At 32.3% G+C, this 24264-nt stretch overlaps 1 protein-coding gene across 6 annotated transcripts in view; it reads left to right on the top strand.

Moving 5' to 3' along the window:
• The window catches only part of COL11A1 (collagen type XI alpha 1 chain), a 491382-nt gene that overhangs the window by 341319 nt on the left and 125799 nt on the right, over nucleotides 1–24264 (top strand). For 5 of the 6 annotated variants that reach the window (XM_074370060.1, XM_074370058.1, XM_074370057.1 and 2 more), the window contains 5 exons: nucleotides 14224–14352; nucleotides 19252–19368; nucleotides 19976–20068; nucleotides 21999–22253; nucleotides 23009–23071. In XM_074370060.1, the coding sequence (XP_074226161.1) occupies nucleotides 14224–14352; nucleotides 19252–19368; nucleotides 19976–20068; nucleotides 21999–22253; nucleotides 23009–23071 (657 nt within the window). Of the gene's footprint in view, nucleotides 1–14223; nucleotides 14353–19251; nucleotides 19369–19632; nucleotides 19786–19975; nucleotides 20069–21998; nucleotides 22254–23008; nucleotides 23072–24264 lie in introns of all 6 variants that reach the window. The other variant, XM_074370062.1, reaches the window with a different exon arrangement.

The following is a 24264-nucleotide window of genomic DNA, read 5'->3' as shown; positions in this document are numbered from 1 at the left end:
AGTTGTAGGTTAGGATATGTCCTTTAAAATTTAGGTGTTTATTAAGTAACTGACTATTCTCTGTTGCAGCAGAATAAACATTATATGAAAAACATTGTGCTTAAGTAATCGATACAGAGGTACAAATAAACAGTTGTAGTAAGATATGATTGTGTCCATAATAAAGATATAGAAATGTTCAAGGGAGAAAATAACAGCTGTATCCAAAATGATGAAGACATAAAAGGATATTTAAAGATGAGGGCACATGTGAAAAAGATGAAAGTTTGGAATGAGCTCAGCAGATCTGAGAATGCAATATGCTTTGGGGGTGTTTGGGAGATGACCTGTTGGATGTGTTAGGACCTGTTTGTGGACTGCATTTTACACCATGCTGAGCAGTTTGAACTTTAAACCATAGATCATGAGAAGTTTCTTTAAGGAGAGGAATTTAACATGGAGATTTGTTTTTTTTTTTTAAATTCTTTTTGTGGCAGTAAAGGAGTTAGTCTAGAATTGGAAGAACTTGATGGAAAAAAAAAATCCCAAAACTGTTACGTTGAGACTATAAGTTCAAATAAAAAGTTACTTAGAGTAGAGACAAGGCCATGACAGAAGAAACAGGGAGGAGGGTCTTGCTTCAGGATGCTAATGTGGGGTAGAATTGACAGTCTTGGGGGGACTGATTGGGCATGTGGGGTTAAGGGAGAGAGGGGCTTAATACTTTCAGCTTTATACAGTGTGGTCAATAGTCAATGTTTCCTTCTTACAGACATGAACTGTTTGGAATTTTAGCTAAATTCAAGTCTTTAATTCTCTTTTTGGTGATTTATGAACTGTGTGCTTTTTGTGATGTTTTAAAAGGCCATAGGGATTATCCTGGACAAAACAGTCTTATTTCATCATCTTTCTATATAATTCCTGAGCTTTATAGTAAGCACAGAGTTAATGTGAAACTACCATTAGCTCAGAGAAGTCAAATAAGAATGTAATAAATTATTTAAATTGTTCTCTATACATTTTTTAAGAATTAGTTTTTTTAAGGCATGATCTAGCTCATTTCTGTTTACAATATGAAGTTTTATATATAGTTCTTAGAAGAGTGGCAGGTATACAGTAAGTGCCAGTTAAGTATTAATCTATTTTTGTAACTAGCGTTATTTATTTCTTGGATAATTACAAAAGCCTTTTAATTGACCTGTCTGCTTCTGTCTGCTCATCCATTAGTCTGTTCTCTCAAGTCTAGACTAGCAAGGCTTTTCCTGTCAAATAGCAACTGGCTGAAAGAATGAATGAGTCAGTAAAGAATGTCACTTTGTTTATGACTGTCCAGTGACTTTTCATATCATTTAGTGTACAAATTAATGTTCTTTCAGTATCCTGTAGGCTCCTAAGTGATCTAACCTCTGCCCCTTTTCTCTGACCTCATTAGTGGCTCCTCTCCCTCTTGCTCTCTCTGGTCCACAAGGCATCCCTCTTTTTTTTAAACTGATGTATAGTTGATTCACAATGTTGTGATAGTTTCAAGTGTACAGCAAAGTGATTCAGTTATACATATGTGTGTATGTGTGTGTGTGTGTATTTTTCAGATTCTTTTCCATTATAGTTATGGATATTAAATATAGTTCTCTGTCCTTGTTTATCTGTGTTGTTTATAGTAGTGTATATCTGTTAATCCCAAACTCCTAATTTGTCCCTCCCCCAAGGCATCCCTTTTTGAACACAGCAGTCATGCTTCAGCCTTGGGGCCTGAGCATCCACTAGTGCTTCTGCCGGGGAGGCTCTCTCCTAATTATCTTTATGAATTTCTTGCTTCCTTAGTTCCTCGGTTATCTCTGTCTCAACATCCCTTTATCAGAAAAACTTTTTACGATCACACTTTGTAATATAGCATCCTCCCTTCTAAAACATCTCTTGTCTGCTTTATATTCTTTACAGCTCCTATTACTTTCTGATGCTTCTTTTTACTTATTTTCTCTTTCCTTCTCTAGAATGTAAGCTTCAAGAGAGCAGAGGCTTTGTGCTGTATCCACAGTGTCTGGAACAGTGCCTGAAACATAATTTTTTAAAAATGAATGAAAAAAGTATAGTTTTCTAACAGTTATTAATTCAATTGGCAAACAAGGAAGCAGGAGGCAAGATGTTACCTTTTTTCTAATCACTTTTTCTTTCCTTTTGTTTCATAAATTTTTGTGGCGTAGAGCACATTGATAGTTATCTTTTTTAGTAAGAATGTTTGTTAGAAAGTATAAGATAAATATGTCCATTTTGTGGTAGTGTTTTCTACAACTAAGTATTTCTTGTAATACTTGGTAAATAGTTGTTGAATTAGTAGTACATTCAAGTAACATAGGGACACTATTCATTTTCTTAAAACTGATTTCTTAAGCTGATTTGGGGACACAGTGAAATAGAAGGACTGTGTGGGTAGCAGTTCTGTCTGTGATTATGTGGTTTTCCTCATTCTTTTCTTTGAATTATAGTCCAGATGCAATCTGATGCATTTTTCAATTAAACTAAAATTCTGAGCATTTTGGCAGCTTTCCTTTTCCACACAAAATAATTGAGAAAGAATCAGTAACTGTACAGAATGTTTAAAAAACAAAAAACTGTGATGAGAGTTAATGCCTTGGGAAATCCAGAAGTCTGAGTAGACAGGAAGCTTAATCTTCCGATAATGGTAGTTATTTTTGGAGAATTTTGTACCATGTTTAAGATTTAACGTCAGTCTTGTTCCTGGATACACAATCAAAAGCCCTGCCAAGATCCATGATACTTTTCAACAAAGCTCTAATATCAAATGTGAACATAAGTTTTAGTGTCCAGGGAATATGTTATGGAAATACTATATAATTTTGTTAAGCTATTGCTTTTACAGTGGCACACGCTGGAAACTCCTTAGCTAAGTGTATTTTTCTTATTCTTCTACTATATTTTTTCCTGATGGGCTTTACTTATAGAATAATGACTTTAAGTCTCCTGAAACTCAACTTTTTTTTGGAATTTATTTATGGAACAATTACAAATGGATTCTCCAGCAGCATTTCTTAAATTTTACTGTGTCTATAGACAAGTCTAGAAGTTTGCAGCTCAAAAGTGTGTTCTCTTTCAATTGACCTCAGGTATAATAATTATACCATACATTTGTGTACATGTTACACTTTAAAAATTGCTTAAGCAGGTACTAATTTTTAAAGAATCTCTTGGAAATACAAGAGAAAAATAGTGTTCTTAATTTATAGTTGTTGAAATCAAGTCTTGTAATGGTGAATAAGTTAATTGCCTGGGTACCTATTTATCCAACAAACATCTATTACATACCCACTACATGCAGGCTTGTGCCAGGAACTGTGGAGACTTTGAAGAACAAAACAGACAGGTCCTTGCACATGAAGTTTACATTCCAGTGAGTTTAACTGAACAATATAGATTGGTTTCTTAAGCAGAGAAGCCCAGACTATAAATTGCATGTCATCTGGTAGAGACAGTGTACTCTCCTGGAAAGTGATACATACCGATTATTTGAATCCTTAAACTTAGTATATACATGAAAGGAATCTTCTTTAGGATCTTCAAATATGTGGTCTTCAACGTCTCATAGTCCTTGAAAATTCTAAGTGGGTTCTAGCAGGAAAATGAATTTCTACTCAGGTGATTTCAGGGGTGTGGACAAGGAGGCAAAGTTACCCCATGAGGAGCATTACCTTTCCAAGGGTTAAAGGGGCAAAGAGCAGAAACAGCGGGACAGTGAAAGCTGGAGCCCTGCAGAAGTGCTTTCTGACAGTGGCAGTAGCTGTCAGGGTACCAGACGGCTGTGACAGATAGGAAAGTGTGGGAAGAAACTACCCAGTCTCCTCTCTTCCCACCATCCAAACTCCTGGTGGACATTTCTGTTGTCTGTACTGCAAACCGACCTGCAGGACAGTCTGATGATGTGGGCTCGGGGGTCAGGTTCGTTAGGCACAGGGTAAGAGAGGGCTGTGTGAATGATCAGGATTCAGGGAGCCATCAAAGAATACCAAGTAGCTTTATACTTAAAGGAAAAACTAGACACTTGCTCATTCATTATCTCCTTTATGCTAGGCCCTTCTAGATCATTCCTTTGATTTCCCAGATGAGAGTTGTCTCATCCTTCCACCTCTGCCGCCCCAATTTACTTTTTTTCTCGTAATTGGAATACAGTAAGTACTAAAGAAATATGTTTCTTATGTATTACATCTGTGTATAGTTAATCTTCCTTACTAGGTTATAAGCCACCTGAGAACAGGATCTGGGTCTGATTTCCCCCTTTATCCCTCTTCTGCTGATGTAGTGTCAGCGTGTTACTTTGCCTGAATAAATATTTGTTGATTGAAAAAAATAGATGACTGGTAAACAGCCAGGGAAATGGATTCTGAGAGTAATCTGGCTGTCAAGTTTTTGTGTAAGTTACAATGAAACGTTATAAGAGAAATACAGTTATTATCTGACTGAGTACCTGTGCCTATTTATAAAACTATGCATTACTTATGCTAATATATCAAAAAGAAAATATTTTGTTTGGGGAAAAATTGTAGCTTGTCATAAAATTGTAAGGCATGCAGTGCTTCCTGAAATTAGGAATGCTGTGTAACAGGTTTTTTTTTCCTTCAACAAGAATTACAGTTCTTTCCAGATACTCCCATTTCAATAGGGAATTCTGGCTTTCAACTTTGAGGGCATGACCCCCATCTTTCAGTGTTCGGTAGACATATGTACACATTGACTATATTCTGTAGTGAGCAAAGAAGTTTTCACATTGACACACAAAAATTTTTTTTTTAATTAGAAAAGAGTAAAAGGTGTCTCAATTACTTTATAATATATATGCATATTTTTAAATCCTCTTAGGCTTCTATATTTCATAAAATGGCTAATTTTGATTTAATAAAACTTTAATTCACTAAAGAAATGTATCATTTATTATAGTAGAGGAATGCAACAGAGTAGAAATAACAGGTTTTTTAAAATGTTATTTCTGGGACCCATTCTTTCTGGGATAGTCTATAGAACTAGCATAATAAGAGTATAAAAATGCCGCTATCAATGATTTCTTTTCATCCACTGAAAGATATTTTCTCTGGACTTAAAGACAGACAATAAAAAAGAAGTGGTAAATTGATACGTAAAAGAAGTGATATTCAAATATCTGGTTGATTTGCTTGAGTTAAAGGAGTAAATGTGCCAGTTAAAGTGTTGAACTCTTTATGAAATGATGAAAAGTCTATCATTTCTTCCATATTCGAAACATGATAATTAATTTAAAAATAAATTAAAAATTTACTGCCAAATCAAGGGCCATGCAATATAAAGTAAATGTCAAATTCTGTTGTTAACTTGGTGTGACAGGCAGTGAAAACCATACCTGCTTGCAAAGGCCATGTTTCACCTTTATGTTGATATCACTTATATTAATTTGTTCTTTGAGCTTGTGTTAAAATAGAAGTTAAGAATATTAAATGATTCATAATGTTTCCTTTCATACAAATAATATTTTTTCTTACATTAATTTTTAAATGGTTTCCATTTCATTTTAAAATCCTCTTTTTGGATTTTAAATGTTATCTTCAATTATATTGTTTTGAACAATAGATTTTGTAAAAAGTTATCAGATGAAAGAAAAAATATCAGATGACTTTATTTTGGGAGGGGGGTCAAATTCTGGTGATACCTATTTTGCATGTTCATTATTTAGTGAAAATTTCAAATGAAAAATCCTTTTGTAAACTGAGAATCATCTCAGTATTTTTTAAGATTTGTAATTTAAATTTTTGCCTGTGTTTTCTTAAACCAAGAAAGAGACAAGTGTGTTGTTTTGCTTTTAATTTGTATTACTATAAACAGATAAAATGAAATACAGAATACAAAAAATAATATCATTCTGATTTTACATATATAAATATATATTTCTCATATGATAGAACATTTTTCTGTTCTTTTTTCTTTTCATGTATGGAGTAGGATTAGAATATAATTTCATTAAGATGGAGTTAATGATACAACCAGGAGTTGTTTTAACTTTTTACTAGCATAATGAAAATGAATTTTAAAAATCATATAAATGAATATTTAAACTCAGTATGAACTCTAGCACAATTTAATTTGATAAAGTTCTTTAAATCCCTGGTAAGTTTACTTAAAATCTTGCTCCCTTCAAATTCTCTGTTTTTACTTGGAGTCAAATACTTTTATTTTTATTATTCTTACTATTACCTCCAGGGCTTGAGGGATATTTACACATGATAATTCTGTCAGATGTCTTATAACCTATGATTACCCTGATTTCTACTTACTTGCCAAATTAAATCAGCTAGTATTTCCACAACATCTACTTCATGAAAGTCCCTGGACGTAGAAATTAGCCCTGTTACAAACAAACAAAAATACTTATTTTGAAGTGCTCTTCTTTATTCTGTAATAAAAATAAAGGGCTCTTCTGTATTCTGTAATTGCAAGATATAAATAAAAATAAAACTAGTGTTAATCAGTCTGTATTCGTTTTCTAGGACTGCCATAACAAAATACCACATCTGTGCCTTAAACAACAGAAATGAATTTTTTCACACTACTGGATGCTAGAAATCTGAGGTCACGATAGCCTGGAGGGTTGATTTCTTCTGAGGCCTTTCACCTTGGCTTTCGTGTGGCCGTCTTCTCCCTGAGTCTTCACATGCTCTTCCCTTGGTGGTGTCTGTGTCCCAGTCTCCTCTTCTTTTAAAAAGACCAGTCAGATTGGCTTAGGGCCCACCATAATGACTTCATTTAACCTTAATTCTCCCTTTCTAGGTCCTATCTCCAAATACAGTCAGATTCTGGGCCTAGAACTTAAACCTATGAATTTTGGGGACACAATTCAGCCTATGACACTAAGCCTAGATAAATCTGTTTTGTCTTTTATTAGCAGTGAAAAAATGGGTATAAGCTGCTATAGAACAAGGTGTGGGCTCTCAGGCCACAGGGATAATTTTTGCTGCTGCTTATTGATGCTTATACCTTGGTCTGGCTTCAGTGGTATCACCTGACAGTCCGCACATAGAGGGGTGCAATTCAAAAGTGAATGAAGGCAAGTTTCTTAAAAGAAAAATTGGAAACAATCATTAATTACCATTTCACTTCATAGACTTAAGGGGTTGATTCCCCGTTTTTTTTTTTTTTTTTCTTTTATTATGTTTCTCAACTGAGTAAATGGCTTTGCCATCCTCCCCTTATTCATGCCAGAAACTACGGAACTACCTTCAACCCCTGTCTAATGCACTTCCTCCCTCTCTCCTTGCCATTCCCATCTCATTCCATCATCTGCATCCAGTCAGTTCCCAAATCTTGCGGATTTTTTTTCTAATAAACCCTGTGTATCCTTTACTCCATTCCTGCTTTTGCTGAATTAGTTTCTCAATGTTTAATTGCAATAGATTACCAACTAATCCCCATGCTTCCAAACTGGCTGCTTTCAAATCGTCAGCTTCTATGTTATCTTAGTGATTCTGTTAAAATATAACATTGATCAATTTACTCCATGGTTCAAATTCCTTGAATGACACTCTGTAACTTTCAGAATTCAGTTCACACACAGGGCTTTTCTTAAATCAGTTCCTTGCTTAGTTTTTTTCTTCTATCTTTATCTCCTTCCACTCTCAACCCTCACTGCTGGTTATCACCATATAGATCCTTCCCTTCAACCATACGGCGTTGTATGTACTTTTTCAGGTTTGTCAATTTCATGCATCCAAAGTTTTGTTAAAGATGACTTTTCTGTTTAATGCTATTTCCCTCTCCAGCTTCTTTATTAAGCTAACTCCTATTTGCTTACCACATATAATCAAGATTTTTTCCAAAAAGCATTTTATAAAAGCATTCATTCCCATTGAGATATCTGCATGTTGAAAATGGAGATAAAAATGTGCTATGGGGAATTTGGAGGCTAGATGATTTATAGAATACTGTTTCAGCTGTGTGATTTACTCCAGGTTTAGGGAAGATGAAACTTCTAGTTCTAGAAATTTGAAATTCCATTAGAGACACAATCAATAAATACATGGAGTCTTCTTTTTCACATATTACCAGAAGTAAATTATGCTCTTTGAATGTAACTAACATCCAAGTTTTAACATTAAAAGTTTAAATCTTCCAAAGTTCAGAGCGGAATTAAAAGCCTTATGGTTTCGTAGAGTTACTAATTGCTAGGTTGACATTAGAGAGACTATTTAGAAATAAACTGTTGAAAAACCAACTGTTCATTTAAACAATTATAGTGTTCTGTGGGCACAGCCTCTGCTTCAGCTGTTTTGGTTGTATCTGAGTTTCCTCTGCCATTCTTGGGATCAAATTATGTTTCAAGCACACAATCCATTCACAGGTTACAATGATCGATCACATGGACTTGAACATGAAAGCCGATCAAAGCCTTGTCTTTCATGGCTCATTCTCAGGAATCAGCTGCTGTACTGTACAACTAAGTGGATGTTCAGGCTGGTGACTGACTTCAACCAAGCATTGGTTGACTTCACATAGGATGAGGAGTTGAATCTGGAAACTCAGACACTTAACATTGACGCATTGACATGTGACCTTAGACACTAGACCCATTTCTTGTGCCATACTTTTTCGATAAATGTTATTTCTTATACATGCAGAAGAGCTAAATGTGTATTAATCTTTCTATTTCATAGGTCATAATGTAATTACATTCATAGCACAGAAAATGAACTCGCTAGGCGTTTGAGAGAGTTACTATGTATATGTATATACAAACAAAAATAAAGAAACAAAATTTGTTAGAATACGTGTATTATATTTAGTTTTGAAAGAAGGATATATTATTACTTATAGAATTGGTCTTGATGAAAATGTGGCAGGATCCTTTTGCAATGCATGTGATGTTCAGAAGAACCTTACCTTTATAGATAGTTTCAATTTTTTCAATTTTTCAATTCAGTTTTCTTACATTTGTTTTGCCTTCCTCCTCCAGACTCCTCTTGTCCATAGGCAAATACTAGAGAACAGACCTAGTTGGCACAGCTGTAGATAGTAAGGTAATTGCATTAGCTCTACTTTAATTTTGGCTGTTTATAAATCATTAGTGGAGGAGGATGTCTTTTTCATACGTTGGGTACTGCAGGTGCCAATTTTACTTGGTAACTTCACCTTTTTCCAGCTGTGGAAATTTTTATGACTATTGAATCTAAATATTTATAGTTCATTCAACCTGTCAAAATGCTTTTGTTTATCTACAGAGGGCCTCATAACATGTCATATGATTATCATAAAACACAGTAAAATGCCTTCTGGGGAAAATCGTGCTGTAGGTTTTTAACTGAATTTCCAAGTTTCTTTCCAGTAGTATATTTTATGGCTGAATATCAAACACCTGAGAGAAGAATTTATAGTGGAAAGGTTGGCAGGATTCCATTTAATGAAGTGAAGTGCCTTAACTAGAATAGTAAATACTCAGGAAACCAGTATTCTTCTAAAAATATATAGTATTAAATATGACGGGCAACTTTTTTGTGTGTTTCAGCCAAAGCTTCATTGGGTTTATGATATTCCCTATAAATTAAGTATGGAATTCTAGGATTTTTAATTCTGGAGAAGACCTTAGATATGATCTCTAAATGCATTCATTTTACAAATGATGATGAATTAGGGTAAGTGACTTGCATAATTCTAAATAATTAATGGCAAAGCTGGGATTCAAGAATCAGGATTTTTAACTGAAACTCTCAGTGATACCAGTATGCAAGATGTACTCAGTAATGTCTTTTTTAAAACAGCAGGATGAAGAATGTGTATTCAGATTTCTCTTTGTTAATAGTTACTGTTCATTTATAATAATTCAGTTGTGGCTACTCAGTGTTCTAAACTCATCAGGTAGTGTTTGAGAAATGTTGTCAATAAATTTTAAGAATTTATATTCATTTCCTGTGAGCATGTTTAAAAATTAGTAGGCTTAAGGGAACTATTAGAGTCTATCCCAGCTATTTACCAAAAAAGAATCTTGAAAAAAATCTCAGAAAAAGCTAATTTGATTGTACTGCTTCATAACATAAAAATAAGTAATTTTGAGTTTGGGAACACCAATAATACTATGACTATTATAAACCATATAGTTTATGAATGAATATTTGCTGATTCTGCTTTATATCATGTTTTACTACGAAATAAAGTAGGTGTTTCCTTATTTGGGTGTTATCTGAATATATTAGCGTGGGACATGCACTTTTAAAGCACCTTTTGAATGAATGATTGGACGAAATGACTAAATAGCTGGAAGAAATATAGCCAAATCTGATAGTGGAGAAATTTCTGAATTCAACAAAATTTATCTCAAGGATTACTAAACATTATAATATTTCACATCACTGAAATTTTTATTGGTAGATGTGTGTTTTTGACATTTTATTTGTGGTCCTTTTCCTGTTATTAATGAGAAGTTCTAGATACAAATCTTTAGCAAGTAGTTGGCAGCGTTCATTTAAATGTTAGGATATTGAGCAAACAAGGGTCAGACAAAAACACTAAGAAAATGTTTGGAAATAAGATATCTGTAAAAGGCCCTGAAAAGCTTCAGTTTATTCTTGGGGATCGAGGAGACCTGTGTGCATATCCAGAAAAGACATCTTAAATGTCACTGACATTGAGGATCTACACAGCAAGAAATGAGAGCTGAGGCAGAGTTGTAAACTGTTGGAATATTGAAGGCATGCTCACACACAAATACACACACAAAGGCTGTTGGCAAACAGAGAGATATTCACTGGTTCAAGGTATTTAAAGAAGTCTCTGTCCAATCATTTGCTCATCACTAAGCTAACCGAGCAGAGACCTTAGTGAATGCAGGCAACAAATAACACTGATGTATAATTACTTCAAAAGGTCACTAAACAAACAAGCAGCAGAAACAGCTATAAACAAAAATAACAGTAGGGGTGGGGAATGGTATCTAATTTCCAGAAGTGACATTTAAAATGTGCAACTTTCAACAAAAACTTACGAGGCAGGCAAAATATGAAGAAATTGTGTCCTATGCAGAGGAAAAAAAATCTATGGAAACTGTCCTTGAAGAAATGCAGACATTGGACTTCGAATCAGCAGTTATGAATATGTTTTAAAAAAACTAAAGGAAACCATGATTTAAGAGCTAAATGAAAGTATGAGAATGATGCCTCATCAAATAGAGACTATAAATAGAGGTAGAATTTCTAAAACAAGAACCAAATAGAAGTTCTGAAATTGAAAATCAATTGAGATTACTCAGCATGAAGGAAAGAAGGGATAAACTTGAAAAACAGTTTGCAGAGCATCAAAGAGCTGTGGGATGCTGTCAAGCATAGCAACACAGGCATAGTAACAGGACTCCCAGAAAGAGTAGAGAGAAAGAAAATAGAAAGTATATTCACAGAAATAAATACCAAAATCATTCCAAATATAATGAAACACATTAATCTATATATCTGAGAATTTCCACAAACTGCAAATAAGATAAACTTGTAGAAATCCACACCTGAAGTATTATAATCAGTCAAAAGACAAATGGAGAATCTTCAAAGCAAAGAGAGCAAAGTGATTCATACTATAAAAGAGATTCACACTAAGATTAACAGCCAATTTCTTGTCAGATACCATGGAGGACAGAAAGCACTAGGGTGACATATTCAAAGTCCTGGAATAAAAAGATGGTCAGCCCCAAATTCTATATCCTGCAATATTGTCCTTAAAAAACAAAGGAGAAATTAAGACATTCCCAGATATATCAGAAATAAATAATGGTTCATAAGTAGACCTGCCCTACCAGAAAAAAAAAAAAAAGTTTTTTTAGATTGAAATGAAGGGACATTGGACAGTAATTCAAATCCATATAGAGAAACAGAAAACACTGGTAAAAGTATTAACAATAAGTAAATATAAAAACTGCAATTTTTTTTGTTGTTTTACCAATTTCCTTCTCTTATCTGTTTTAAAATACAATTGCATAAAGCAAAATTTATAAAAGTGTGTTGATGGCTTGTATTGTATAAAGATACAATTTGTATACCAGTAATATTACAAAGCAGGGGGAGAGGAATAGTTATTTAGAAATAAAATTTTGTATAGTGCTTATATTAAGTTGATATTAATCTGAAAAGTGTTGTTATAAGTTAAGATGATAATTGTAATCTTCAGGGTAACTCACTAAAAATAACCCTATAAAATATAGTAAAAGAAATTAAAGAATTATACTTATTCAGTAGTAAATATCTAACACAAAAGAAGACAGTAAAGGAGATACACTGTAACAAAAAAAGGCATAAGACATGTAAAAAATATATAGCAAAATAGCTAAGTGGAGACAACTCAAATCTCCAGTAACTGATGAGTAGATAAACAAGATGTAGTATGTCCAATGGATTACTATTTGAAAAAAGGAATGAAATATTGATATATGTTGAAACACCAGTGAGCTTTGAAAACATAATAAATGAAAGAAGCTTGTTGCAGAAAGCCTCATGACATATGATTCCATTTGTATAAAATGTCCAGTGACCAGGGGCTGAGGAAAAGGAGAGACAAGGAATGACTGTCAATGGTTATGGTGTTTCTTTTAGGGGTGGTGACAATTTTCTGAAATTAGATATTGGTGATAGATGGACAACTCTGGTGAAAAAACTAAAAGAACATTGAATTGCACTTTAAAGGAATAAATTCTATATGTAGGTTTTACCTCAGTAAAGCAGTAGGAATGGAAATATAGATTAATGATCCATTAGAATAAATGCTGATTTTAAGAGTAAGAATATACAGTTCTTTTTAGGCAGAAGAAAGCAATGCAAATAAAAATAACTACGACACCACAGAGAGTAACCAGTGTGTTTAATAAAGGATTACCAGCTAGAATTAAATAATTTACACACTTTCCTTGGCACTTTTCACAAGAGTTTGCTTTTACCTTTTCAAGTTATAAATTTTATTGTCCATTGTATTTTAATTTTAAATCTTAACTACTAGATTGCACTCTCCAAAGGACAGGGTTTACATTAAATGTGTTTCCACTTCCACTGGAACTATGTTCCGTGTCTTTTGTATAATACTTTCTCAATCCACATTTGTTGATGAATAAATGAGTGTTGTGGTATAAAAGTTCTGTGAATTCTTTCCTAGTAGTCAGTATTAGAGACTTTTAAATTTTTTGTCAGGCACTAAATAGCTTCTGTTAATCAAGTCAGAAAAGCTGAAATAATTTTGAAATTAATTCCAAATGGAATCAGGAATTCTGTAAATCAAACTCATGTACTCAAACTTACAGGGACTTGAGTCACCAAGTCAAGTGAATATTACTTCAAACATTCTTCTGGGCCTGAGTATAATTCTGAATTTGTATGGTCATGACCTATAGGTTCATATCAAACTAATTTCATGTCAAGTTAGACCCATGTGGAAATATTCAGGTGATTTCAAGAGCAAAATATTTGACTTTTCTCATTGACACGGTTTCCAGAACCTCCTGAAACTAAAACTCTTTAGATAGTCCCATTAGTAATTATTTCTAATATTTATTTTTATTAAAATTATTCTGAATCCTAAATAAATGATTTTTAAAATGTGCTTAAGTAGTCCATTTTTTGAATACAGAATGCCAAACTCGTGCTTTTTAATTTATAATTTGGATTTCTCTGATTTCTGCATTTCTCATTCATATTTGTAAGTAGGAATTTTTTTGATATTGATATCTCTAACAAAACTTAATAGTTGGATCTATGTTTTCATTTAAAAATTCTCATATAAATGTTCCTAAAAAAGAGTTCAACTGAATTTAACTGAACTCTTTAGTTATTTAATATTGGAAGTACATTACTCTTTTATATATTTACAGTTTTAAAATTTTACTTAATTTTTTATCAATTATTACTTATGTTTCATTTGTCTTATTTCATACAGAGTACTGTGAATGCAGTAAAATCAAGTTTTAACAAACATGCATAAGTATATGTTCTCTGAACATACCGTAGGTTCTCTGAATCACAACATAACAGAATAACAGCAATATTAAGATCTGATTTGTAAAACAGGGTGGGTTTCTCTCTCAATCCTATAGGACTGTTTTCAACATGGACACATAAGTGTTTTTTCCTCTCAGGTATTTAAAAATAAACTAAATTGTCAAAAAACAAAAACAAAAACAAAACCTAAACTGTCTTGGATAGATCTTGCCTGCATTTGAGTATGCTGACAACATCCATGCTTGTTCCTTGGCAGGGGGACATCCAGCAGTTGCTGATCACGGGGGACCCCAAAGCAGCGTATGACTACTGCGAGCATTACAGCCCGGACTGTGACAACTCCGCGCCCAGGGCCGCTCAGGCCCAGGAACCGCAGGTGGATGAGGTGAGGACCGGAAGGTCAGGCAGGTTTTCTCATTTCAATGCGAAGCACGTGGGCTTGCGGTTTTGAAGCTTATCTTTATTTATTAACTTTTAAACTACTTTGTATTTAATAGTTTTTTAATATTTCTAAGAAGAGGTGATCTGAAGAAGATTTGGGTTTTTTTTTAACCTCTTAAGTATTTTGTTACTTAATTGCTTAAAAATAGAGATATCTCACTTATATACTGTGTATCAGAGCATATTTTATTTTTGGGGAGATGAGAAAAAAAGACAATTTCAAAAATATATATTTCTATCGTTAGCATTTCAATAATTAAAACAGCCTCAAGACAGGGATAACTGTCTTCTGGTGTACCTGTCACATCCCCAGACCTTTGGCAACTCATGCAGATGAGAAAGGAGCGTTAGTAGTATCTTAAAGTTTGCAGGCTGCATTGAATATTTAGAGGGAATTTGTTTCTATTTTTTTAATAAGGCTATGCTACATTGAGATGTATATTTTCTTTTTCTTGCACAAAATGTGATACAATGAAATGAAATGAAATTAAAAGCAGTATGAACTGTTTGTGGTAACTAAAACTGTTTTATGTACTTTGATTAATATTATGTTACTTAATTTGAAATTTAGGTGTGAAACCATTCTTCCAGGCTATTTTTGCAGGAAAATTCGCCATCATGAAATTTGACTCTATTGTCTCTCTGACCAAAAATACATCTAAGTTAACATAGCCTTAGCAATTTTGTCAGACTTGACTACAACAAAGAACAAAAAAAATACAGTACGGTGTACCTTTTATGCAGATTTTTAGGTAAAATTCTTTAATACGGATTTTTATGGAAATTAAAAAGCAAACACTGGAAGGAATTGAGTCTTTGGTTGGCAGCAAAACTATATTTTTATTTAGTTTCTCAAGAAGAAAAGTTTTAAAACATCCAGACTGTCCATATGTTTCCAAATAACTCAAATAGCCTTCTTCTTGACTTATAATATATTAGGTGCCATCTTTTGAGTTTTACTATTTAGAATAGTTTTAGATCTTACCTTTCAATTTTAATTTACTGTTATTTCTGCATGTGAATTCAATTTGGATTTTACCTTTTACGTGCTTGAAATATAATTTTTGACATCACTTTTCTTTTTCAGGTATAATAGTGAATTCTGTTCACTGATCTTTTCCATGACCTAATATTAATTTTTTTAAACATGATAAAGCCTTAAGAAGCTTGTAGGAAGGCAAATCTGAGAGAAAAAACAAATTACTTGGATATTTATGTTTGCTTGTTTCACAGTTCTCAAGTGCTTCAGTCTTTTTATTTCTTCATGATTTATTAAAACAGTCTGTGAATTTCAAGAGGATAGATAAACTACTGATCAGGTTTAGTATTTTTATATCTTAGAGATTTTGTGATGATTCAATTAAAATCGATAACATTTAGTATACATGTTCAAGTCTGATGAACTGTATTTTGCTCTTGTTTTAAGAAAGACAAGTCTTGTTCTTTTTAGCAACAGATATGGCTCTGATTTGGGGAAGAATGAAGGTATGCTTTCTTATTATATCACCTTGGGATGTTTTATTCCCATGTTTTAATGCTATTATGTCAGGTAAGCTGAGTTATTGTAAAGCAAAATAGTATTTTTATACCATTTTATTCTTAAATTCATTTACAAGTAAACTTTACCTTTTTGATTTTAGTTGTTGATTCATAAATTTAACATTCTGCTGATAAAACTTGTTTCGACTACAAGCATTTGATGAGGGAAACAGCACGCTGCTATAGTAAACACTGCCTGAAAATCTGGTCCAGTGATGCGATAATAGTTTTCTTACAGTTTCTATATTGAATGTGTCACAGTGAAAAATTTTTTGAAGAAGCAGCTCTCACTTTTTCTCCAATTCTAAATTATACTGCTACTTCAATACTAAGATAACCATTCTATACTAGTTAAAAAAAAATGTGGTTAACACAATTAGTAAGCTGTCCTTATATTACTTTTGAACTATAGCCATTAAAATGTCATTGTATTACAAAAATACATTTTAATAATTGTTCTGCCTTTACAAAATTGGAATGCAATGTTACCAGTGAATAATGATCATAAAGTACAATCTAGAGCATCAAATATACCTGTTGTACTTTATATTGCTTAATTTTCTGTTAATAAACTTGTGACAATTGCATATTTATTATTCTAACCTGGATTAACAAAATATGTCAATTGCTTTTATAAATTAACTCAAATGTACTTTCTTCAACCTGTGATTTTTTTTGTGTAGTTCATATCCTTTAAGTAACATTTTAATTTATTCTTAAAATTCAGTTTTTTATGTGTTTGGCACATTGCATAATCATCATACAATGAAATATATTGTGAAGATAGACTTAAATTATAGCAATAGTATCAGACTATAATTTGACTTGTACCTACATGATACCATTTATATAACACAGTAACTAATATTAAAATTATGGTGGTTTTGGGATTTTCTTATCAAGTTAAGTTATCTTCCTATCTGATAAGAAACTAGATGTTAAATCTACATACGATTCTTTCTTAATGTATTACACAGACTATAATGCCCTATATATAGTAGGCAATGGACCTTTTTTTTTTTTTTTTAAATAAAGGATGGAAAAGGAAAAAGAAGCCAAGGAAAAACAATATTTATAAAGAAATTTATTACCTTAATCTTGTTGCACTCAGTAGTTTATATATATTCTGGTTCTCATAAATGAACAGGTATTTACTGATTCTACTATTTTCTTAACAAACTGAATAAGAACAGACTTAATGCCATTCTAGAAGAAGGCCCTTTCTCCTAACACACAAATTCATGTTCGGCAACTCACAGATTCTAGTGGGAATCATTCCGTCCCTGCACGTCTTTTTTTGTGTATATTCATCTGATTGATTACAACCAGTTCTCTCTTTTTGACATGTCTTGGAGGCACCCCCAAATTCCATACTAAGAAGGGAGAATCATCTCTAAAAACAGTTTGTAAAGCTTCACGTAGACCAGCATGGCCCTCAGTACACCAATACCCACCAAAAGTGGGGTGTTGTTTAGATAAAGAAATGAGAACAGAAAGAGTGATTCTTTTCACTGACTCCTGAGTGGCTCTAAGAAAAAGATGTGCTTTAGTGCCTAAGGAGGTGAGTGTGTTATGCCTTCATCGTTCCACAACCATACCTAGTCTGCTTGATCTCCATTTGAAAAATGTTTAAATCAAGGAGAGAATTATAGAGGTTAGAAGAGGTTTCCTTCTATAAGGAAAAACATGATATAAATTTAGTAATGGTAGTTGGCTGCTTTTTGTTGTGGTTTTACTTCAGAGTAGCAGCTAGTATTTATACAAGTCCAATATTTCTTATTCCAACATGGGTGGCCATAACCACAGAAATAGTATTCATTAGGCAATATTCAGTTTCCATAAGTATGTTTTAATATGTATATAAATTCAGTATTTAGTTGTTTTATGTACTTAATGATGCTATTCATTAATACTTGTATTAACTTTCCTAGAAATAATTGGCATCAAATCTTGCTTGTAGAGGTATGAAGAAACAAAAATGTTGGAAGTGTTATATAAATGCATTCTTCTATTTTACCAAATTCCACTCAAATTCTAATTAGAACGAAGCTTTGTTAAAGCCCTTCAAATGTATATTCAATGATAATAAAACTATTACTGGATAGATAAAATTATGAACCTGTTTCAGTTAATTCAACCAGGTTGAACTTTTGACAATCATAAAGAACACTAAAGGCATGTGCATATATTTCAATATGAAATTCATTTAATTAAGGGCCAGGTGTACAATATTGCCAGGAGATCAGTTTTGGACATGTCTCATTACATGTCTCTGTGAAATTTATGCTCAATTGCATTGCTTTATCTAAAAGAACTTATTAGAAGGCACAGTGATCACAATTCCCTAAAAGACGTGATAGAGTTATTTTTCTGGCAGATTAAAAGGAATTTTCTGGCAATTTGAATTGCCAAGGGAGGCCTCATTGGGATATAATTGGAATTTTACCAAATATAATACTTAGGGAATTGCAAATAGGTTGCTTTTAGCATATATGTACATATATGTATATATAACATTATATATTAATAAATATAAATAATAAGATATCTGTGTTTTACTCTTTTTTTGATAGAAGAAAAGCTGTATTTTTAAACATTGAAATAATGTATTAATTATAAACAGATCTAATTTTGAATCTTTTAATGCTTCACAAGTATTCTGTACTTATTTTGATCTTAAGTAAGTCTATAGCAAATTCATTATTTCTGAATAAATTTTAGATTGTAGCTTTCCACTGGTTCCAGTATTCCAAATAGAATGTAGACTCACTTCATATTCCTTCTGTTTCCCTTCCTTCTTCCTTTTCCATCTCACAATAGATGAAAATTCTTTCCTACTTGGGAAGACTATTCTCCCTACTTTTGTTTTTAATATGTAGTTTAATGGAAAAAAAAAAACCAATTGAAATTGCTGTAAAATTTTTATAAAGGAGGCTAGTGTAGCAATTTTTACAAATCAGAATTAACATGAATATTTAAAAACTATGTCCAAAGTATGTAATTGCTATGTTTGAATTAATATTCGACAATTAAAAATTTGAATTAATATTCTAAACTTTTAGTTTCCTCACACTCCTAACCACTGGGCTGCTCTTAGAAAACCTGCTTTGTCACTATGTTATTATACTCTGTGTAAGACAGTATAATACTTCTTGTAATACAAAGTAACATTGGAATAACAGTATTCCCTTGTCTCTTAACTATTACTCTTGGTAGTAAAAGTTAAGAACGGCAATTTCCACTTTGTTAATCGTATTACCTGCAGCTAACAAGATTGCCTGATATTTTTTCCTTTGCGATGTAGTATGCACCTGAGGATATAATGGAATATGACTATGAGTATGGGGAAGCAGAGTATAAGGAGGCTGAGAGTGTAACAGAGACACCCACTGTAACTGAGGAGACAATAACCCAAACCGAGGTAAAAGCACAGTAGCACCCTTGTGCACGGTGTCCTGCTGTTTGTCATCCTTGGTTCCTTATGTCCTCTCTTCCTCAAACTTACCATGAACCTTTCATTCATCTGATTTCTGTGACCTGATAACTGTGATTTTTATTTGGCAGTAGCGGTCCTGAGAGAATGGCGCTCGTTTTGCTCTGCTTATCCTTTCTTTCATCCATGCTCTTTATTTCTCTTTTCACTTTATTTATGTTTTTCCATTCCATCTTTCACCACATTTTACAGAAAAAGAAATTCAATTCCAAAAGGAAGATGAAGACAATGGCCACTAACTCAAAGGAAAAGTTCAAAAAGTTTACACCCCCTAAATCTGAAAAATTTGCATCCAAGAAGAAGAAAAGTTATCAAGCAGCGGCAAAAGCCAAGCTAGGGGTAAAGGTAGCAAAGAAAAAGCAATCAAGATCTCTCCTAGATAAGCTGGAAGATCTCTGATGATGAGTCATTGTCCCAACCCAACTAGATAAATTATCATTTGGCTAATACGATACCCCAGTTAAATCATGATTTCCAGAGGTTTGGGATTACCTTACATTTTTACTAACTGCTCTTCTTTTGAATTTACCGTTAGGCAAATATTGTTGATGATTTTCAAGAATACAATTATGGAACAGTGGAAAGTTACCAGACAGAAGCTCCTAGGCGTGTATCTGGACCAAATGAGGTAATGCTCATAGACAGCATTAAATCGGTGACCAAATTTTTAAAATGTGTAATATTTCTTCATATATCTTACTCTGGAAGAATCTATAACCTGTGAAAAATTTGTTGTTTTTATTGTTTTACTGAGGTAAGAGAAACAAGAGCATTGGCTCACTATTATTAAAAACAATGACTTAAAATTAATGTCAATTCAGGTTTTGCATGACCCTTTGCTACATGCAAATGCTAAACTGATCAAACTGAATTGACTACTGTCATTTTCTTGATTGCTCTTTGGACTGAGCAGGCTTCTCAGCATGTTGTGATGAAGGGTCTTCACAACATGATCCTTCTCTGAGGAGGAGAATCCTCTAAAGTGAAAATTGTATCATCAAATGATACAATTAGAATTCACTCCATCTGACCAATAATCATGCATTTTTATGACACAAACATTTTGAGAAAATATAGTCTTAGTGGATTTTAATGGCTATTTACATTTTCAACCTTAATTATGGTTATAATAATATATCTTAACCTCGTCCAGTCCTTTTAATGAAATTGTTAAAGTACATACACGTACAAATAGAATAGTCTTCCTGAATTTCGTATTATGCATACATTCTGATCATGAAGAAAATAAGTATACAATTCAGTTTAACTTTGTTAAATTCCCGTCACACCTAGTATTAGGAATACCTGAGTCATTTTCTTATTAGAAAATTTATATAATATGTGTCTCAATGAGGCAAATAAACTCAGTGGGACTTTGCATGCAAACACATCATTTAGAATAACAACATTTTAGGATAAGAACAGATTTTGTTTCATCTAGTCCAAATTAGTTGTCTTCCAAAAATGGATACCTTGATTCAAGATGTTTATTTATCTACTCTAATTCTTACAGCTTTTTAGTTCAGAGCTATGAATATAGTAATATTCTGATTCTGGATAATATGCACTCCTTATAGATAAGATATCTTCATTGTCTAAGAATACAAATTTATTATGGTTATTGGACATTTTATTTCAGTTAATAATTGCTCAATTAATCATTTAACCACATTTTTCATTCACATAATTTTATAAAATACTTATTTATTCAATATTATTCTATCATCTGGATTCACTATGTCATAGCAAACAAGTTATTTAAAAATAAAACTCAAAAAGTAGCAAGATAAATTATTTAATTTGAACCTCATCAAAATCATAATATGGCCAAAAATTCATAAATATTATTCAGATTCATGTTATTAATGAGGAATTATTAATGAAAAAATATACTTGGTTTATTTTTCTATATCTCTGAGATAGTATTTTTGATATAATTTTTACCTGTGAGTAAATATTTTCTACTCTTTATGAGACTGTACAGCAATCTGTTCTATTGTCTTAAATTCTAAGAACTATAATTTATATTTTATTTGCTTTAAAGAACTCTTTGGTAATATAATAACTAGATACTCTACATAAATATTGTAATGATAAACCTAAATATTGGCATTATTATATATTTTTTGGATTAGTTAAACTTACATGGCTTTTCTGGTAGCAATTGTATTCCATTATGTTCTGTGAGATTTGAAAATTAAACAAGCTTTAAATTTATATAACTTTATCACTCATATCTTAAATTATAAAGTAAATATCAAATTTCATAGCAAGCTTTTTTCCAACAAACAAGCAAATACACATGTTGAATCTATGTGAATATTTGCAGTTTATTGGGAAAAGTGCTTTGAAAGCAATATTTCCTTGTGCACACCAGAGTAGAGAAATATTTCTTTCAATGAAACTGAAAAGCCATCCTTTCCCAGTTTTCAGACTTGCTTGAGTAGCATTCATACAATTTCCTGTCACATTCCATCAAGTTGAAATTGCAAACACTTACCTTGCTTTACTAACAGTAAACTTCATGTTCTCCAATTCCTTGCGCCTTAAATTAATAGCCAAATCCAGTTGAAGAAGTATTTACTGAAGAATATCTAACTGGAGAGGATTATGATTCCCAGAGGAAAAATTCCGAGGATACGTTATATGAAAACAAAGAAATAGACGGCAGGGACTCTGATCTTCTGGTAGATGGAGATTTAGGCGAATATGACTTTTATGAATATAAAGACTATGAAGATAAACCAACAAGCCCCACTAATGAAGAATTTGGTCCAGGTGTTCCAGCAGAAACAGATATTACAGAAACAAGCGTAAGTCAGTGTTACGCTCTGTGTCATTGTATGTCGTATTTCTGGAGTGTTTTCATGGTCATCTTGATGTCATTTCAGGTTTAAAATATAGTTGTGTTCTTATATAAATTATGAATATTTTTTGCTACTAGGACACCTTCATAGATTCTTCCTCCAGGGCATCTTCAGCATTTGTATCTCAGGCCACACCAGTGGAGTCTTAATTTGAAAGAATAATCCTTAATAGTATTGTATCCAAATTTTCTTGTCATTGATAAGATTAAAATTTAGTCATTGTTATTCTGGGTACTGAGACTGTTTTCTGATTTTTAGACTATTTTATTTATTTTTATTTTCTGGTCATGCTCAGTAATGCACTGTATTAATTACTATTATTATCATTCTTATTACTATTATTTTACCTGTTGACCCCCTTCACCCATTTCTTCTCCCCACCTCTAATTTATTAAATTTAATTTGAAGACATTTTTTGCTTAATGCTTTGGGATAATAAGTGAGGCCTACGGATGTCTTTATCTTTCTGTAATACGTCTTTAAGAAGCAATTGTTCAATCTCATTCAAGATTTAGTATTAATGTTCATTATGCTTTCCTTTGTATATTTTCAGTATTTAAGCCTTTAATAAGTTTCTATTTTAAAAAGCACATTTTAATAGGTTGTTTTAAGTGCACTTATTTGAATATATTACCTTTAAAAAAATACTTAAATGGCCTTATTTACTTAAAGACAGGCTGCTTGAATTTTTCACTCAACAGATAAATGGCCATGGTGCATATGGAGAAAAAGGGCAGAAAGGAGAACCAGCAGTTGTTGAACCTGTAAGTAACTTGTGTGAATACATTCATTGTAAAAGTTGGCACAATTGTTTAATTTATATTATGAGCTATCACCACTATAAATTATTATGTATGCTTACATATTACTATTGAAAATTCTAACATTCAGCTGTTCGTAATTAGTAAGTTAAATCACAAATAAGTAAGTTAATAAGGCCATTTCTGGCTAGTAGAATTTCGACAAACCAAAAAATGTAGAGATAAAGAATTTTGAAATTTGAAAGTAGCTGAAAATGTTTTAGTCTAATTCTTTCATTTTACAACTAAGGAACCTAAGATCTAAAGGTTTTAAGTAACTTTTGTGAGGTTCAGATGTTTGGTGGTTGAGACATGACCAGACTTTAGCTCTTCTGCTTTCCAGTCCAGTGATTTTCCCTCTAACTGCTATGATTTGACATTATTAGAAATATATTATTTGACATAGTACTTATTTTTTTCATATCCAAATAATATCGTGTAATAATATGAGTATGTTCTTTTTAAAATTCACTTTCTTTTCTTCCATTGGTATAAATCTCCCATTTGTTCCAAAAGTGATTTTTTAAATTTTTATTAATGTTATCACTACTCAAGATATTGATGAGAAGCAAATTCTTAGTAGAAATCAATTTTACTATTGTTTTCCATAATCAGCAACTTGGGAAAAATACTGCATAGAACTAAAGAAGTATGTTTAACTGTTTGCCTCAAGGTCATGAAAATCATTTCAGAAACTTCAAAGATACAAGAATTTTTTAAAAGGAGGGGAAGATAAAGATTAAAAAGATACATCTATAAGGACATTTGTTTACTGTATTACTTCATAATCTGAGAAAGCATGCCAAATAAATATATTTTTCAAAATTAATTTGCCCTTGTTGTGAAAATTTAAAACCAAATTTTTGAATGACAGAACAATTTTCAGCATTAGAAACATAAACTTTCCAGAATTGGGTTCTTATCCTGAAGTAGTATTCTATTCTCTTATCTGTTTAAGAACTTATCTCATATTTATGCCCAATTCTTTAACCTGGACTGTCTCTCCTTTTCCTGAATTAAGGTACTCAGGTGTCACTTACTTCCATTCTTCCATTCTTCCATTCACACAGCAAGTATTTACTAAGTTCTTGCTTTGTGCCAGTCATTATTCTGGGTGCTAGAGAAAACTTGGTTAAATGTCTCTGCTTTGCCGTTTG

Source organism: Camelus bactrianus, chromosome 9 (genome assembly GCF_048773025.1).
Source record: "Camelus bactrianus isolate YW-2024 breed Bactrian camel chromosome 9, ASM4877302v1, whole genome shotgun sequence".
Lineage (NCBI taxonomy): Eukaryota > Metazoa > Chordata > Mammalia > Artiodactyla > Camelidae > Camelus > Camelus bactrianus.
This window is presented reverse-complemented; position numbering and strand designations above follow the sequence as displayed.